This window comes from Dama dama, chromosome 4 (assembly GCF_033118175.1).
Source record: "Dama dama isolate Ldn47 chromosome 4, ASM3311817v1, whole genome shotgun sequence".
NCBI classification, from domain to species: domain Eukaryota; kingdom Metazoa; phylum Chordata; class Mammalia; order Artiodactyla; family Cervidae; genus Dama; species Dama dama.
In genome coordinates this window covers 49,529,224-49,548,307 of record NC_083684.1, presented here as the reverse complement: position 1 = coordinate 49,548,307, position 19,084 = coordinate 49,529,224, and the positions used below count along the sequence as shown (strand labels likewise).

The 19,084-nt window shown below is 42.4% G+C and overlaps 1 protein-coding gene and 1 non-coding gene across 4 annotated transcripts in view; one reads left to right on the top strand and one right to left on the bottom strand.

Moving 5' to 3' along the window:
* GARRE1 (granule associated Rac and RHOG effector 1) overlaps positions 1-19,084 on the bottom strand; it is an 81,358-nt gene that overhangs the window by 23,361 nt on the left and 38,913 nt on the right. For all 3 annotated transcript variants that reach the window (XM_061138976.1, XM_061138977.1, XM_061138975.1), the window contains exon 3: positions 3,758-3,967. In XM_061138976.1, the coding sequence (XP_060994959.1) occupies positions 3,758-3,967 (210 nt within the window). The remainder of the gene's footprint in view (positions 1-3,757; positions 3,968-19,084) is intronic.
* TRNAG-CCC (transfer RNA glycine (anticodon CCC)) lies at positions 16,862-16,934 on the top strand. Its single transcript has one exon. It is a non-coding gene; the product is annotated as a tRNA-Gly (tRNA).

The following is a 19,084-nucleotide window of genomic DNA, read 5'->3' as shown; positions in this document are numbered from 1 at the left end:
CCTATACACCAAAGTAAAAAACCTCACCAATAGGAAAAAAACTACATTGAAACATTAAAGGAAAAACAGAACTTTTGAAATCATTGTTTAGTCATTAGATATATGTTTATGAAAAGTACATTGAACTTCCCAGGTGACTCAGTCATAAAGAATCTGCCTACCAAGCAGGAGACGCAGGTTCAGTCCCTGAGTTGGGAAGATCCCCTAGAGAAGGAAATGGCAATCCACTCCAGTATTCTTGACTGGGAAATTCCATGGACAGACAAGCCTGGTGGGCTACAGTCATGGAGTCACAAAGGGTTGGACATGACTTAGCAATAAACAACAACAATGAATACATAAGACAGGAAAACAAGAAGACAGAAGGATGTAAGACAGAAAAACAAGAAGACTAATCTGTATCTTGTGATGAAATGCTAGTTATCTATACACATGGATCAGGACTAGAGAATATAGAAAAATACCTATTCAATTTATTAGATGCAAGGAAGGATTCAGGATGAACTGTCTTTCAATTTTTCAACATCTATTTTTATTACAATAATACTTGCTCAACAAATAACATTTTTAACAGTTAATTTTTGTTCTTCTAGGTTAATGGAGTTTTAATATTTACCAACAGTGCAAGACTAAAGTAAATTAAGCAGCTATAATGTCATATATTTCCAAAACTTCACAAATTCTATCTGAAGACCAATCACTCCCTGAACCCTAATAGTCTCACAGTTTAAAACCATTTGGCTCTCTTTCTGGAACTCTTCATTTAGTCAAAATGTGTAGCTCACAGGTCTTACGTTAGAGGAGTCACTGGATAAGCCAGTGGAGCACCAAACCTGGTCCCTATAGTCTTAGAGCTGACAGCTTTCATGGGTTGGAAAGGCAAGCAAGTAAAACATTTAAAGAATATAAAATGGAAAAACACATCCCAAAGGAAATAAAGAACTGTGACAGGGAGCACCCAAGAAGCTGAGAAATCATCATTTAGGCTGCATTTAAAGAGGAGGAGGCAGTCAACAGAACTGCAGGGTTGGGGGGCGGACAGGCAGAGATGTAGGCACAGGAACTAGAACCCAGGGAGCAGGGGAGAGTGGTCAGAGGAGGCTGGTGGGGAGGCAGGAGCCAGACTATGTGGGCCGAGGCAGGTCATGGGACGGGTCTACCCCTTACCCTGAGGAAACAGAGAGAGATGAGGGACAGCAAGCAGGAAGGGCAGAAGCAGGCCCAGCCTCTGAAGCTATCAGGGAGAGTAATGGCCCCTGAAACAAGTCAGTGACAGTGGACACAGAATGAAGGGGCAGGTCTACAACAGGATGTTGGAGGCAGGGTCTGCAGGGCTTTCGTAGGGCCTGGATGTAGCTGTGAGAGAAAAACTGGAGGATAAATGCCAGGTTTCTTGCACAGGGGACTCGGTGTGAAAGGGCACTACTTGCTAGCACAGGGACGGTTTGAAGAGGAACAGGTGTACACGGGAAGGCCTGGGGCTGAGCCATCTGAAGACCTGAGGAGGACAGCAGCTGAACACAGGGGCCTGGGACCACGAGGGAAGGGAACTGGGCACACACGTTCCACGGCCCCAGCACACAAGAGGTTTTTAAAGTTCTAAGATTAGATGCAGACCCCTCAGGGAAAAGGACATGTAGAACTGAGCCTTGAGGAACTCACATTCATAAGTTATGCTGAAGAGAAGATAGCAAAGTGGTTGGAGAGGCTAGCCTAGGAGGTAAGAGGGTAACTAAGAGCACTTGGTTCTTCATAAGGAGAGAGGATTTCCAGGGCCCAAGTCGCTGTGAGCTGCTAAATGGAGTCAACGGGATCCTTGGATTTCTGCCAATGTTTCTGGCAACACAGAAGGCACCAGTGACCTTCACAAGACAAGGCATGTACTGGTGGAGGAGTGGAAGCCAGATTTTAGTGAGCTGAATGATGCTCGTTATATATAAAGCTTCATATTGTGCAAAACAATACACAGATGGATACACACATATAGAATAAAAATGTAAAAATATGCATAGGAGTCACACACTCCAAAATCAAGAGGTTATCTCTAGAGAGAAAGGAATATGAATACGACAGTGGAGAAGTATAAAGGGAATTCAACTGCATTTGTAACAATATCTTTCTGTTAACAATAAAAGGTATGAAGCAAATGTGCAAAAAGTGAAGATTCATTTGACAAAGCTAAAAGGTAGATAGATGGTTATGTATGTGACATTTCATATATGCTTGAAATATCTGATAACAGTAATTTTTTTTAGGGTGAATCAAAGGTGAGGCAAATAATTCTTCCAAGAAGCTGGCTATGAAAAGAGCAGAGAAACAGGGCAGAGCACAGAGGATTCTTATTTGTAAGCCTATTTGTGTATTGGTGGGAATATGCTGAGGAGGTGGGAGACAAAACATAGGGTCCCACCACAGAAGCCCTGACGGTGGGGGCAGGGTGGAGAGAGGCAGACTCTGGACAGGAGGAGAGGGTGCCTCCTCTGCTGTAATGAAGAGGAAGGAACAGAAAAGGATCTGAATGGGAGAGGTGTGTCATCTGGGTGGAAATGGAGAAAAGGGGCTGCTGCTAGGAAGACTCTGTTTTCTCAGTGTGTAGGGGGCAGGGTCACTGGTTGGAAGCAAAGTAAGGAAAGCAGAAAGCCAGGGCAGACAGAAGTGGGTGAAGAAAAAGGTCAAGGCCAGGAGGTCACAGGAGCACCAGAAGGCTGCTCACTTGGGCTGGGCTCTCAGCATGAATGATACCCACAGGGTGGGTAGAGAAGACCTTGAGTCAGGTATGAAGGGTGTGAGTGTGAGCAGCGTGATCAGGAGACTGCGGCCGGGAGGGCACAGACGGTTGTAAGGTGAGAAGATAAAGGTGGGGACCCCGCTGCCTGGCCACCTGCAATGAAGTCAGCCGGTACCACTCCTGCACTCAACCCCCAATTAGTACTGCATGGCTGCTCCGATAAACACCAAGAAAGCAGAGGAGAATCTTTAAAATGCAAGAGACCAACACAGGGAAAAGAAATTGAGAAAAAAGAACAATGCAACGGAACATCATAAAACTGAACTAAGTAAACAACAGAACATATAATGTTAAAATGTTGAAAGATGTTTACAAATTTGATTAGAGGAGATTTCTAAAACAAAATGAAATAGTTTGCCAATTTAATTGAGGTTATGAGTCAAACTAAATATTATAATATAAATTATCTTTTCCTCTGTGAAATGAACAGTAAATCCTAGTTAAAGTGTTGACTTGCAAGGCTTTTCTTCCAACCTCAGAAACAAAGGAGTATTAAAATACCAACAAGAAAACAAAAACAAAAAAAATAAAAAATAAAAAAAATAAATAAATAAAAATTAAAAAAAAAAAAAATACTAACAAGAAGAGTGTCATTGCTGACTACATCCCCATCTAGCTACCTAGCTGACTGTTTACTCCACTTACCTTCCAGCCTCTTCACTCTGGTCCCTCTTCCCAGAAACTTTGCTGCACTTCTTGTCAAAGGCCTCTCCTCAACCCTGTTTTTGTAAAGCCCCTTCTCCTAGGAGGCTGTGAGCAGAGGCTGTCTTCCCAGTACCTGGTGCATGCCTGGCGTGAAGTGGGCATTTACAAAAGCATTCACTGTTAAATGAACCAACAATCTAATGATAGCAGTTGAAAAACCACACTTCTACATAAAAAGGCCTTTTTAAGAACTAACAGGCAAAGGCCCTCTGGAGCCTCTCCTATCTGAACAAAGGGCACTGATCTCCCCAGAGTCAGGGTTACCTCAGCAGCCCCTCGCCAGGATCGCACTGCTTCCTCCAGTTCCGATGTGTGGCTCATGCCAGACAAGCTGCCGCCGCCGCTGCTGTTCTTTTTTTCTGGCACAACAACTTCAGCAAAGCAAGAGTGAGCCACGGGCTGTACCTTCTGTAACGCCTGGGTCAAAAACTGGAAATGGACCTGCACCACTGTCAAGAAGCATCGTCCCAACACCTGTGAAGACAAGAGAGTCAGGGACTTTCAGGTTGTGGGTTGCTATTGCATTACTGCAATAAATTCTCAACTATCAATTTGAGTAGAGGTAACAATTAACTGGAATTCTGAAATCACATGGAAGTTACAAAGTCACCATGCTTTAGAAGGATCTGCCTTTGTTCTCACATTTGGACCTGGGTGGCCCAGGTGCCTAGAAGTCAAAACTTTATAACCAAATTGCCAACCTCAAGGTTTGAATGGACCTCCCCACTTCCCACCCAGCCTCCCTCACTCCTGTCCTCCACTCTCCTCATGTGGACTCTTGCTCACACCAACCCTGATTGTCTGTGAGCGCCAGTAGAATCACAGCAAGCCACAATTCCAATTCTGTCCACACAGTATTCAGAGCGCAGAAGAAAAGCCAGATGATTAGAAATCTGAAAAGTCAGTTTGACTGTAAGAACATATTCCACTGGAAATGGAATCCAAAGATACAGGTTATTTAGTAACAGCGTTATTAACATAGTAATTACATAGTTATTAACAAAGCTGTATGTCATATTTCCAGTCTTATGAAACAAAGCCGACAGACCTGTTTTCTCAGAGTTAACAAAACATACTGGTACATCCATGTCTCATATCAGGAGAAAACCACTTGCTTAATACATATTAGTATAGCTGATTGATATAACAGTCCATTAAAGCAGAAAATTCACTTTAAAAACTACTATGTAATGCTATGTTAATGTATACTATTAATATATAATTATAAAAATATGTGTACTAAAAACATACAACATACCACCAACAGAAGATACAAATGTGCCTTATCTGCCAACCTCTGGTACTGGCAAGAGCTATTCTCTGACACTGTTGTTCTCTGTTTGCTTTCTTGTGTTAATTCCCGCTACAAGGTATTCTCTACAATTTCCTATTTCTTTTTTCTTTAAAGGAGGTAAGAATTTGCTACTTGCAAAGCAACTTGAACAGACACTTTCCAGATTACTGACATTTTCCCTAATCTTTTAGTTGTTTTATCCATAGTAAATTTGACAATAACAACAAAACTTTATTGTAACTTTTTTACATGCCCCGTAACATTAAAAAATACATATATTTTGGCCATGCCATGTGACATGTGGGATCTTAGTTTCCCAACCAGGGACTGAACTATGACATTGGAAGCAGAGAGTCTTAAACCATAATGCTGCCACAGAAGTCCCTCAAAACATTTTTAATGGAAAGTATTTCATATTTCACTGGCCTATAGAGTGGTTTACTGACAAAAAGTTACTTCATGAGTGTGTGATTTATCCAACTGGAGAATAGCAGAGGGCCCAGTGTTGCCAGCATTTCATGCACTGCCTTGGGGACATGGTGAAGGTTTCCACTGTCTTTTACAAGGAACTAAAATTCAACCTCAGTGCCCACACTTTGGCCTGTTACTATCCTCTGAAGCAGGCAGAAATAAGAGCCTACCTTGGACCTCTCGCCTCCCAGCACACATTTCAGATGCTGCCCTTCCCTACCCGCACTAGGCAGAGCTCTTCCTCCTGGAGAAAGAGAATCAGGCAAGTTCCCAGTGGTGACACTTACTCCCTCTGAATTATTTTCCCCTGTGGAAATCACCAGGACAAAACTAAAACAAACACATAAATCTCACATCACAGCATCCTCCCTCTACAGGGAACAATCAGAAAAACAGGCTGAATTCCCACCCCAACCCCCCTGGGTTTCCACTTACTCCCTCAAAGCTCTACCCCATCAGAGATGGGCAGAGTGAGCCACATAGAGTAAACAGACCTAGCAACCTGGAACTTGTGACACAAACAGAAGAAACAGGATTTAATTAGCACTGCACACAGTATCAGCCAGCTTGAACACTCAGCATGCACCTCACTTGTTTGAAAGATTTCACATAGATTCTCTCATTCAATCCTAGGACCAACCATGTGAGGTCATTCCCATTTCACAAACAGTAAGACTAACGCACAGAAAGGTTATGAAACTTTGCCAAGGGGACACAAACTGAATTTGGCAGAGGGCTCACTTGACTCAAGCGTCTATGCCCTTAGACAGCAAGCACCTTGCCCTCAACAAGATCTACACGCCTGGAGACAGCTGTGTGCTGGCAACACTGAAACCGGACACATGACAGAAGCTCAACCCTAACTGGCTTAGGCCAGAATGCCACGGTGTTCTGAAGCTCCACACAGAGCAAACCCAGGAGGACTGAAGCCAAGTCCTCAGGCACACAAACTCTTCCCCGTCCTTCTTCCGTGACCTCTTGGCAGGCTGTGGCTGAGGGAGGAGCAGGGAGAGAGAAGTGACATGCCATGCGCCATCTGCCCTGGGCTCATATTCTTTCAGCTTCTGACAGACACAACTGAGTCATTCATTCTTTCAACAAATGTGTAATATGTACAAAGCACAAAAAAAGCTAGAGGATACTACAAGAAATACAGTGAACAGTCACTGTCCTTCTGAGGGTTACCTTCTAACAGCGGGGGACAATAAGTAGATGTGCAAAGTTAGGGGCTACTGGAGAAGGAACACTGAGGGACGAGGTGGGAAGGAAAAGGCTCTCTGAGGACAAGAGCACGGGAACAAGGTGAGTATCCCGTCCGTCCCTTCTGAAGGGAAGTTCTAGGAATGGCCTCTGAAGGCCTGACGCAGGGTCCTGGGCCCGGAAGAGGACACGCTGATCATGTTGCCAATGGCAGGCTGGGGTTAGGGAGGGTCCACTTGCTGTTGAGGGCAGAATGGTGGAAAGAGGACGCCGCTGCTGCAGGAATAAATGGGGAGAGATGGTGGTCAGTTTTAGAAGCGGGACCTTCGGAATGTTGCCGCCACCACTTCTCACATGCTTGACCTTGGATGAGACGTCTAACTTAAATTTCCTCCTTATATATAAGAAGTGGAAAAAACAAGACCTCAGCATCTCCCTCCCCCTGCTCATGAAGTATGGAGCACAAATTATGGTTGTAATAAAATATTTGTGTTGTAAACAATTCACTAAAAAGCCAATCAAAATGATGGTTACTCTGAACCTTGGAAAAGCTATCTAAAGAATGAATAGCTATTCTGCAAGTGTACCTAAGTAGCAGAAGTATAAATGCCACCTTCTCTGGAGAGAGGACTGAGCTCCACCTCCAGCCTGCCTCTGCCCACCTTTTCTCTACAATATCTCCTGTCTTAGCCCAGTTTCCTTCCTGGCACAGGCTCCATCCTTCCTGACCCAGGAATGTGCCAGTCCTTGGCGTCTTCCTGAGAAACCTGGAAAGCAATAGAGACTCTAAAGTTATGAATCTGAAAACATGTGACCCAAGGGCCTAGGACAGTTACTTTCTCTTTAATTTTATTTTTAAAGTTGCATCTATTTACTTATATATTGGCAGAGCAGCATGTGGGAATTAAGTTTCCCAACCAAGAACTGAACCCATGGCCCGTGCATTCAAAGTGCAGAGTCTTAACCACCAGACCAGGGGTGTCTCAACTTTCTCTTCCACAGGGAGACCATTTCCTGGATTACGGGATCCCATGAAGATGCAGAACAGATGTAGCAAGCTGAAGCACAAATGAGTGGTCAGTGAGATTAAAATGTCACTGGAGCTACAGAATTCCACGTCAATCAAGAGCTAACATTTACTGAGTGTTTAACCCATACCAAGCACTTTACATGCAGTGAAGTGAGACTGTGGGGTGAGAGCAATTCATCCATTTTACAGATAACAACACCGAGGCTTAGAGAGAGAAAGAACCTTGCTCTAATGTCAAGCAGGTAATAAGAGGTACAGTAGAGATCTGACACTGAGTCTAACTCCAAAAACTGTTCTAACCACCAGGCTGTGCTATTTTCATATGACAAGATCCAGGAGGTAGTCACAACAGTGGCTGAGGATGTCACGAAGGGGAGGGACCCCTGTGCAGGAACCCTGATGAACAAAGACTGAGAGGCAGGCTCAGTCTCCTCTGACAGTGGGAAAGGTACTGCAACAAACTTAGCAAGTGCCTGCGGCACTTCAGCGTGGCGGGAGTCTTCAAGTTCATGATTTGCATAGCAGACAACAGCTGACTGGTTGCAAACAGCAATGATAAAATGGGAGAGGGCACATGGAGCTTGGGAAAAGGAGCAATTTCTCTTACCTCTTAAGGAATTCCAAGCCCCAAAACATCTATGTCAGCCTTCAGCCCATCAGTCTCATTCAAGAATTATGAAGAAAGCAATCAGACTTAATCTTACCCTTGGCATCTGAATTAAAAAAAAAAAAACCCATTCATCTCAAAGCATCCCAACTGTATGGAATTTGGGGCAATATGAGGCTATTATCAGAGGTGCATTAAGAGAAACATCTTAGGGACTTCCCTGGCAGTTCAGTGGTTGGGACTCTGTACTTCCACTGCAGTAAGTATGGGTTTGATCCCTGGTCAGGGAACTATGATGCCACATGCCATGCAGTGGCACAGCTTTAAAAAAGAAGGGGAAAAAAAGAGAGAGAGAGAAAGAAATATTTTGGTATGACTTAAATTCCTCATAAAAGCCCAACTCCTGAATATAGACAATAAGTGACCTTGCCACTACTGCTTCCAAATATCCATGGAGCATTCTGGATTGTAAACAGCCATTGAGCATCTACTGAAATAAAACCTTGTTTTCTCGGAATTGCTGATGGTGGAGGAAAAGGGTACATGTTCACTTTCCCATGCCTCTATAAATGGACCTATATAGGGGGTTATCTTTATGGCTATAACCAGGAAACCTTTTCTTTTCAGTGATTTTTCTATTTTATTCATTAAAACAGATTTTAATTTAAGGTCATCCTGTTTTGAGCCCCAAAAGACCACCCTTTCTATACCACCATAGTCAATTCTACCTTCCTAGAATATTTTCAAAATTTTAGTTACTCCTCTTCCAGGGCCACGGCCTTACTCAGCCCTTACTATATCCCCACGTGTTGAAATTACAGACTGCCCAAGTCCACCCCATCTGTGACACACCCTCTGATTTTCACATCAATATACACAATGTCTAAATTCATTTTCTACTCAAGTCACTGAACAAATCATCTTTCTCATACCCCTGCAAAGTGACAAACAAGTAGCAATGTCACATATGCCACAGTGTCAAACATTTGGGTTCTAGTATTTACTTCTGATCAGTTTAAAAGTCAAGAATGAATGAAATGAAATCAATCCGAATTGGCGGCTTTTATTAGAAATTCCAAAGTCATTCAATCATTTCTTTCTCTTCAAAACTTACTTGTACCTTAAACATTACAGTTGGTTCCAAGTGTTCTCAATCTTTTGTCCTTATGATAATTCCACAGTTATTACATAATGACCTAACCAACAGAACGGAATGTGATATAAGAACCTAAATGTGTCTCCAGAGAAATAGAGAATGCAGCAGACCATGCCTGGACTATGGAAAATACTTTATGGAGATTAAATTACAGTATGAAAATGTAAAAACCAAGCTCAACCAAAAAAAAAAAAAAAATGGTAAAAACCATGAAACTAAGATGTATAGCCTGACCTAAAAACTGATTAACAGTGAGTGTTTAAACTTTTTGTTTTTTAAAGCAATTAACAAAACAATAATCTCTTTGCAGTTGGTATCAACCCAGAGCACAAAGAAGCTGCCATGCTATGTACAGGAGAAAGAACTAGTGAGAAGAGAAAGCTAACACATGCCCAAGGATGGATGAGCCAACAGCAAACGTTAATCATTCAGACAAGATTACATTCTGCCCCTGACACGCTGCTTTATTGCTGGTAACAATATCATCAGACAGTTTCTAAACTCCTGCTTCACAGGCACTGTGATCCATAGAAACTTTTACACCAGTAATACATATTCACTGCAAATAACTTAAGAGGAAAAGATAAGCTCAATAAAGAAACAGTGTCAGATATTACTAAATAGATATAACCACTGATTACATGTTTGCCATACAGCCTACATTTGAAACTGTTTTTTTCTTTTTTTCCAAAATTAGATCATTTTATATGTTGTTTTGGGGTTTTCCTGATAGCTCAGTTGGTAAAGAATCTGCCTGCAATGCAGGAAACCCCAGTTTAATTCCTGGGATTGGGAAGATCCACTGGAGAAGGGATAGGCTACCCATTCCAGTATTCTTGGGCTTTCCTGGTGGCTGAGCTGGTAAAGAATCCACCTGCAATGCAGGAGACCAGGGTTCGATCCCTGGTTTGGGAAGATCCCCAGAGAAGGGAAAGGCTATCCACTCCAGTATTCTGGCCAGGAGAATTCCATGGATTGTATATTTCATGGGGTTGCCAAGGGCCAGACACAACTCAGCAACTTTTACTTTCATATGTTGTTTTAGTCTGTTTTCCAAAATAAAATATATCAAAAATTTATTACCATGCAACACACATAGGAAGTTTTATATTTTAGCTATACTACTATACATCTTTACATAACTAATAAGTATAATTATAAACTATCATCCAGGACATGAAACAGTGAAAGGCCAGTGACAGGAACTAAGTTCATGTCAATTATGGTAGACAAAGAAGGAGGGGCAGTTACTGCTCAATGGGCAGAGATTCAGTTTGGGAAGATGAAGTTTTGGAGGTGGACAGTGGTTGATGGCTGCAAAAAATATTAATGTACTTAATGCCACTGTATGCTTCAAAACTGTTAAGATGGCAATATTTATGCTATGTATAGTTTACCACACTAAAAAAAAAAAGCAGAACTGCTGCTAGTTACCCTCTCTGCTACCATTCTATTCCAAGCTACAGTCATCTCTTGCTTGGATTACTGTAAAAGCCTCTTAACTGATCTTCCTGCTTCCTTTCAATTAGGATTAGTTTTATCTACACATAACAACAACAACAAATGCAGTGGCTTACATAAAATCAATGTTTACTTCTTTCTATGATGAAAATCAGCAGGGAGATCAAATCAGGCAATCTTAAAGGAAATCAGCCCTGAATATTCACTGGAAGGACTGTTGCTGAAGCCAAAGTTCCAATACTTTGACCACCAGATGTGAAGAGCCAACTCACTGGAAAAGACCTTGATGCTGAGGCAGATTGAGGGCAGGAGAAGGGGATGAAAGAGGATGAAATGGTTAGATAGCATCACCGACTCAATGGACATGAATTTGAGCAAACTCCCGGAGATAGTGGAGGACAGAGAAGCCTGGTGTGCTGCAGTCCATTGGGCTGCAGTGAGTCCGACACAACTTAGCAATGTGAACAACAAAGGTGAAAATAAATCTAGGGTTTGGCAGTCCAGAGCTAGGATGAGGGCTCCTGGGTATCATAGGGAGCCCAGTTTCCATCTTTCTGCTCTTCATCCTCACACAAGACTTACATACTTAAATTACCTCACAGTTCTAAATAATTAAATGACCTTCAGCCATTGTGCCTGCATTCTAGACAGTAAAAAACTGGGGGGAGTGAGGAAAAGGGAGCACCCTTTTTCCCTAAGGAAACTTCCTCATGGTCTCATCCAAAACCTCCAGTTACATCTTCATGAATCAGAACTTACTCAAGTGACCACTCCTAGTTGTAAGGGAGGTTGGGAAGTATAGTCCAATTTTCAAGAACAATATTCCTGAAAAAAACAAAAGCAAACAAAAAACCCTCCAGAGTTGGTTATTTTTTTGGCTGTACCATGCAAAATTCCACGTTGTGGAACCTTAATTCCCCAACCAGGGATCAAACCCAGGGCCTAGCAGTGAAAGCGCCAAGTCCTAACCACTGGACTTTTAGACAATGCCAAGAATCCCTTGAAGGAGGCCCACCCTGACCCTATTTGCAAATGAACCACTACCCTACCTGGAGCATCCTTCTATTTTTCAGACAAGCATTGCTTAATGTTCCATCCGCAGAGAGGTCTTTCTTCTACCTCTCTTCATCATTCTTTTTCTTCATAGTACCTCTCACTACCTGGCATTAGGTTTGTATTGGCCATTTATTTTTTGTCTGTTTCCCTAACTAGGAGTTATGGAGAAGGAAATGGCAACCCACTTCAGTATTCTTGCCTAGAGAATCCCATGGACAGAGGAACCTTGCAGGCTACAGTCCATGGGGTCATAAGAGTCAGACACGACTGAGTGATTTTCACTACTACCTAGGAGTTAAGCTGAATGTGGTGGGGTCTTTTGTTCTGCTCCCAGTCACATTCTCAATGCCTGGCACAAAGCGGACAATCTTTCTGTACATATTTGTTGAAAGAAGAAAAAAAGCAGTTGCTACTCTCCACATAAAAGCACCAATCTAGGCCAAGGGCAGCATGTTGACTGAAGAGCTGAGGGCAAGACATCATGGAAGCATCTATGTGCAAATGTTATTACCCGTGAACTCTTCCCGCTTTCTTTCCCTGGACAGCTCTTCTGCAGCCAGCCCATGGACACCAGCTGCAACCCTGACTTACTTTGAGGGTGATATCCCCAACAGGCTGGGGGAAGATAACAACTCTTCTGGAGAAAGAAAGGCTGTAAACCATGCAAGGCTTTCCTGCGAGTGACACACTTGCCCAGAATGAAGAATCAGGTATAACATGTCATGCCTTGGAACTGTAGGCTTATTCTTTCAAACCGAGAACCAATATTGTAATTAACAGGTATGCTATTGAGGGAATTAAGCGTATATATAAGGGCCTAGAAAGGTGTATTTTCCCTGTATGTTTGTGTATGTGTACCTACTTGTGGTTTTCTGCCCAGATACATGAAACAGTTAATAGTGGTTCTACCTGGGACTGGGATGGAGTTGGAAGAGAGAAGCATGACCTTTGGAGAAGTGAACTTATGGCATTCAGAAATGTTTGTATTTTTTACCATAAGTATGCATCACATACAAAATAAAACTAATTAATTAAAATTAATAATCAATAGTAGTACATCCAAAGCATTCTCATTAAAATGAGGACCAAAACAAAGATGCTCATTCTTAAAAAAAAAAAAGAAAAAAGGTGGTCATTCTTAAAGCTCATTGTTTTATATATTAAAACCTATGCTGACAGAGAGTTCCCTGGTGGTCTGGTGGTTAGGATTTCTGGGCTTTCACTGCCACGGACTGGGGTCAGTCTCTGGTCAGAGAAGATTCCACAAGCCATGTGGCGTGGCCAAAAAGTAAAACTAAAACCTATGTTCAATGCAACAAGATATATAACTACCGGAAGGGAGAAGATAAATATAGATGACATGATCACATATACCAAAAAACCCCAAATAAACCAACTGAAACATCAGAATTATTGAGTCCAGCCACAGAGCAGGAGATAAGACAAAAATTTAAAAAATCAAGGGTGTTCCTATGTTACAGAAAAAAACTGTCAAATAAAATTTCATCCTGGGCTTCCCTGGTGGCTCAGTGGTAAAGAATCTGCCTGCCAATGCAGAAGACACTAGTTCAATCCCTGGGTCTGGGAAGATCCCACATGCCCAAGCACCACTACTATCGAGCCCACGCAGCCTACCTACTGAGCTCAAGAACCCTAGAGCCCACACTCCATGACAAGAGAAACCACTGCAACGAGAAGCCCGCACACCACAACTAGAGAGTAGCCCCCGCTCACAACTAGAGAAAAGCCCGCACACCAACAAAGGCCCAGCATAGCCAAAAAAAATAAGTAAAATTTCATTCATGGTAGTAACTAAAATAAAGATTAGTTAAGAATGTTAAAAATACACACAGCCACTAGAAAGGAAATTATGAAACTTTACTAAGAGACATAACAGAAGGCTTCATAGAAGACATAATAAACTGCTAAAACCCTGAAAACAAAACAATTCAGCAGGTGTTTCCAGGATCATAAATATGTTTCCCATCACATCCTCTGACATGCTCCACCTGGAACCTGCAGTGTGGCCTCTCCAACATCTAGTCTTGTGGCTTTGGAAGCAGCCATCAGGTAACTGCTTCCCTTGTGCTCAGTTTGGGGATACCCCAGCACCAAAAGTGGGCACAGAGTCAGGCCTGACCAGTCAATGTGTTAGTTTAACCTTTCTGCCCACAAGGCCCAAGGACAGGCAAGTGACCCAAGTCAAGCCAATCAGATTGAGTTCCAGAACTTTTGTCAGAACCTGGGAGAGAACAGAGGTGTTGGCAACTCTGGCACGGAGACAGTCTAGGTCTTTTCAGCACTGTGTGAGCCCCTGTATCCAGTCATGACCAGAGAGAGAGAGAGCTAACTTTCTTTAGTTCATGAGGTCAAACCATTGTTTTGCTGAGAGGCAATACAGAGCTACAGTCAAGAATCTGCACTCTACAGATTACTGTGATATTGAATGGTTTGCCTTGGAAACGAACAGAGAACATTCTATCGTTTTTGAGATTGCATCCGAGTACTGTATTTTCGACTCTTTTGTTGACTATGATGGCTAAGTCCATTTCTTCTAAGGGATTCTTGCCCACAATAGTAGATATAAATAATGGTCATCTGAGTTAAATTCACCCATTCCAGGCCATTTTAGTTCACTGATTCCTAAAATGTCAATGTTCACTCTTGCCATCTCCTGTTTGACCACTTCCAATTTGCCTTGATATCTGGACCTAACATTCCAGGATCCTATGCAATACTGCTCTTTATAGCATTGGACTTTACTTCCATCACCTGTCACATCTACAACTAGGTGTTGTTTTTGCTTTGGCATCTCTTCATTCTTTCTGGAGTTATTTCTCCATTTTTCTCCAGTAGCATATTGGGTACCTACCAACCTGGTGAGTGCATCTTTCAACATCATACCTTTTTGCCTTTTCATACTGTTCACGGGGTTCGCAAGGCAAGAATACTGAAGTGGTTTGCCATTCCCTTCTCCGGTGGACCACATTTTGTCAGAAATATGACCTGTCCATGACCCATCCATCTTGGGTGGCCCTACTCATAGTAAGGTGGCATGGCTCATAGTTACGTTGAATTAGACAAGGCTGTGGTCCACGCGATCAGTTTGGTTAGTTTTCTGTGATTGTGGTTTTCATTCTGTCTGCTCTCTGATGGATAAGGATAAGAGGCTTATGGAAGCTGCCTGATGGGAGAGACTGACTGATGGGGAAACTGGGTCTTGTTCTGATGGGCAGGGCCATGTTTAGTAAATATTTAATCCAATGTTCTGTTGATGGGCAGGACTGTGTTCCCTCCGTGTTGCTTGACCTGAGGCCAAACTTCAGTGGAGGTAATGAAGACAATGATGACCTTCAAAGGTCCCATGCACGCCCTGCTACACTCAGTGCCTCCGACCCTGCAGCAGGCCACCGTCGACCCACGCCTCTGCCAGAGATTCTTGGACACTCATGGGCATGTCTGGGTCAGTTTCTTGTGGGGTCACTAACCCTTTCTCCTGGATCCTGATGTGCACAAGGTTTTGTTTGTGCCCTCCAAGAGTCTGTTTCCCCAGTCCTGTGGAAGTTCTGGTGGCAGCCTCTTGCTTTCCGGCTCTGGTTGTTGCAAGCCTGCCTCTCTGCCTCCAGGCGGGGAGGGGCTGGTACACAGCTAGCTCTCCTTTGGTATTCGCTCAATCCTTTGTTCTGTGAGCAGGCCAGGCTCACAGAACCTGGTTGTTAGGTTGTTAGGTTACAGCCTTTCCGGGAAAGTTCTCTTTTCCGCAGTAGTGGTTAGGCTTGTATTTTGTGGGTTTCTTTTTTTTTTTTCTCCCAGTTACGTTGCCTCCCCACAGACCGGCCTGTGAGAGGGTTTCCTACTGTGTGGAAACTTCTCCTCCTTCACCATTCCCTCCCCAGGACAGGGCTTCATCCCTAACTCTTTTGTCTCTTTGTCTTTTATATTTTGTCCTACCTCCTTTCGAAGAGAATAGGCTGCCTTTCTGGATGCATGGGGTCCTCCATCAGTGTTCAGAAGTTGTTTTGTGGAAGTTGCTCAGCATTCAAATGATCTTTTGATGAATTTGTGGGGGAGAAAGTGGTCTCCCCGTCCTATTCCTCTGCCATCTTGTCTTTTTAGTAACTATGACTTTTTAGTAACTTGACATTTTAGTAACTATGAAATATTAAATTATATTCTTCTAAAAGAAAGCAACATTGCCATTTTAGTCACCAGAATTGCAAGCACAGCATTCTTTCCTTGACTCCTACTTGCTGCTGGGGTCCTGCCTTCAGAGGTATCTTTTCTCTATTCTCATCATTTTCTTCCTTGATTCACTTTTATTTCCTTCATTTTTTTCTGAAAAGCACTTGCCTTTTTTCTCATCACTATACCTTATTCAATAATACTCTCTGTGATATTGTGATTAATAATAAATATGTATTTTGGTCTTTTTCCATGGTTCCCGGCACACAGTTCCTAAAACCCTTGGAATTTACTGATAAGAGAGAAAAAGTATCTTTTGTTATTCATAACAAGCCTCTTTCAATCATACCTGAGTTTGGGTTTGAGGTGACTTTTGGGAAGTCCCTAAGGATAGGGGCTGGTTGCCAGGGGAACCAAGTTTGAAACTTCAGCCCAACCCCTCTGGAGAAGGGAAGAGGCTAGAGAGAGAATCACCAACAACCAAAACTGAATCAACCACACCAGTGAAATAAAGGTTCAGAAATGCCAAAAGGATGGGGTTCAGAAAGATTCTGGGATAAAGACCATGTGCAGGTGCTGGGAGGGTAACAGGCCTGGAAAGGGCATGGAAGCTCACACCATTTACCACAAACTTTGCCTTATGCATATCTTTCATCTGGCTGTTCCTAAGTTACATCCTTTTATAATTGAGTGAGTTTTTTTCTGAGTTCTGTGAGCTGTTCTAACAAATTAATCAAATCTGTGGAAGGGTCATGGGAATCTTTTGATTTATAGCCAGTTGTTAAGAAACACAGGTAACACCCTGGACTTATAACTGGTATCTAAGAGGGGGTAGCAGGAATCTTGTGGGACTGTGCCATTAACTGTGGGATCTGATGCTAACTCCAGGAAAAAGTGTTAGAACTGGGGCTTCCCTGGTGGTTTGGTGGCTAAAACTTTGTGCTCCCAATGCAAAGGTCCCAGGTTCGATCCCTGGTCAGGGAACTAGATCCCACATGCCCGCAACTAAGAGTCTGCATGCTGCAACTAAAAAAGATTCCACACAAGGCAGTGAAAATCAAAGATTCCAAGTGTGGCAACTAAGACCCAGTGCAGCTAAATGAATAAAGAAAGAAACAGATATATCATATTAGAAATGATCCCAAATTGCTTTGTATAGGAAAACCCCCCAACAACAAACTTAGGACCAGAGTGCCAGAGGAGTATTCTGTGAGTAGACAGAACACAGGCGTTTTCCTAAATACTTTCGTTTCTGTTAGAAGACTACTTCATATGAACAATTCACTCCATGAAATGAAATTATTTATTGGGTGTTCCTGATACATTACTCCTGTCATGTGGTCATAAGTTTCTCTCTCCCTTTTCTCAAACTTGGAAAATGTCTAACCATACACAAAAACAGAGTATAACAACCCCCCCCTCATGCACACATCAAAAAGCTTCAACAACTAAAAACATTTTGCCATGTTTTTTTCATCCTTCTCCCCAACTCTACCTTATTCTGCTGGAATGTTTTGGAGCAAATTCCAATCAACCAAGACCCAATACATGTTCAAAGTTCCCAACTTATCTTTTAAAATGTCTTTTTGGGGGGAATTCCCTGGTAGCCCAGTCCTTAGGACTCCACGCTTTCACCGCTGAGGACCCGGGGTCAAGGAACTAAAACCCCATCAGCTATGTGGTGTAGCCAAAATAAAAGTTTTTTTTTTTTTTCCCCCGGTTTGAATTTCAACTCCAAAAGGCTCATTTTATTTGGTTGTTTTATCTCAATTCTCTTTTAATTTGTATCTCTTAACTCTCTACTGAATTTTTCTTCATGCTACTAGACTTGCTGAACAAATCAGGTCAATCGCCTATAGAATATGCCACTTTCTGGATTTGTCTGACTGTGATTGCTCCCTTAAGGTGTTATGTAACTTGTTCCACCACACCCCACATTTCCTATACAGTGGTAATTCCTTCTAGAGGTTTGATTAGATCATTTCAGGGTCCTTCCTACCCCAGGATATGGCAGAAAGAGGGATAAGTATAAGACTGCATTATGGGAGTGCTGTATAGTTTTTATCAGGAGACACAATCACATAGTTGTCTCCGTTTCAGTGATGCTGAGGTTGACCAATGGATTTGGCTGAGAAAAGCCTGATTCCTCTCCAGCAGCATTTCATCAAATGATTTTATCCTCCATTGTTGACCACCACCTGAGTCAATTAATTCATTATGGTCTGCAAAATGGTGAGTTTTCTAATCGTATCATCTTTTCTACACAGGAGAGTACTCAGAGTCTTCTAAAGAGAAGAAAACTTCCCTCATCCACTAGGGCTATATTTGGTTACCCTGAAAAAAAGTCTGTAGTGGAGAAGCAGGAAATTTGCTTACTTCCTCATTTTTCTCCTTTTAATCAGCAATTTTCAGAATAATGAGTGGGCTGCACAGCACTTCTTTTTTTCTTTTTCATCTTTTTCCATCCTTTTATTTATTTTTGTTGGCACTGAGTTTTCTTTTTTTTTTTTTTTAATTGGAGGCTAATTACTTTACAATATTGTGGTGGTTTTTGCCATATATTCACATGAATTCACCATGGGTGTATATGTGTTCCCCATCCTGAACTTCCCTCCCACCTCCCTCCCTCCCTATCCCATCCCTCAGGGTCATCCCATTGCCACCAGCCCTGAGCACCCCGTCTCATGCATCGAACCTGGACTGGCTGTCTATTTCACATATGATAATATACAGGTTTCAATGCTATTCTCTCAAATCATCCCACCCTCACCTTCTCCCACAGAGTCCAAAAGTCTGTTCTTTACTTCTGTGTCTCTTTTGTGCACAGCACTTCTTAACAAATCAAAGTCAAAGGGTCCAGTCCCTCCAGAGTGGCTGATACCCTCTGGCCCCAGTGGCTTCTACCATAAAGATGGGCTGGGCAGGCAGTAAATCTTATTTGTTGTTCACAATGAAATTTTGCACAATCACCTAAATTTCAACTGCCTAATCAATTCCAGCTTCTTCTAAATATCTAATTGTCTTCTAATCTGAAGACAATTTAGATAACAGATTCAGTTGGTTGAAAGAACAGCCAAGAAGAGTGACAGAAATTCGCAGACTGAAAACTGGATTTGTATACTTTTTTTTATAAA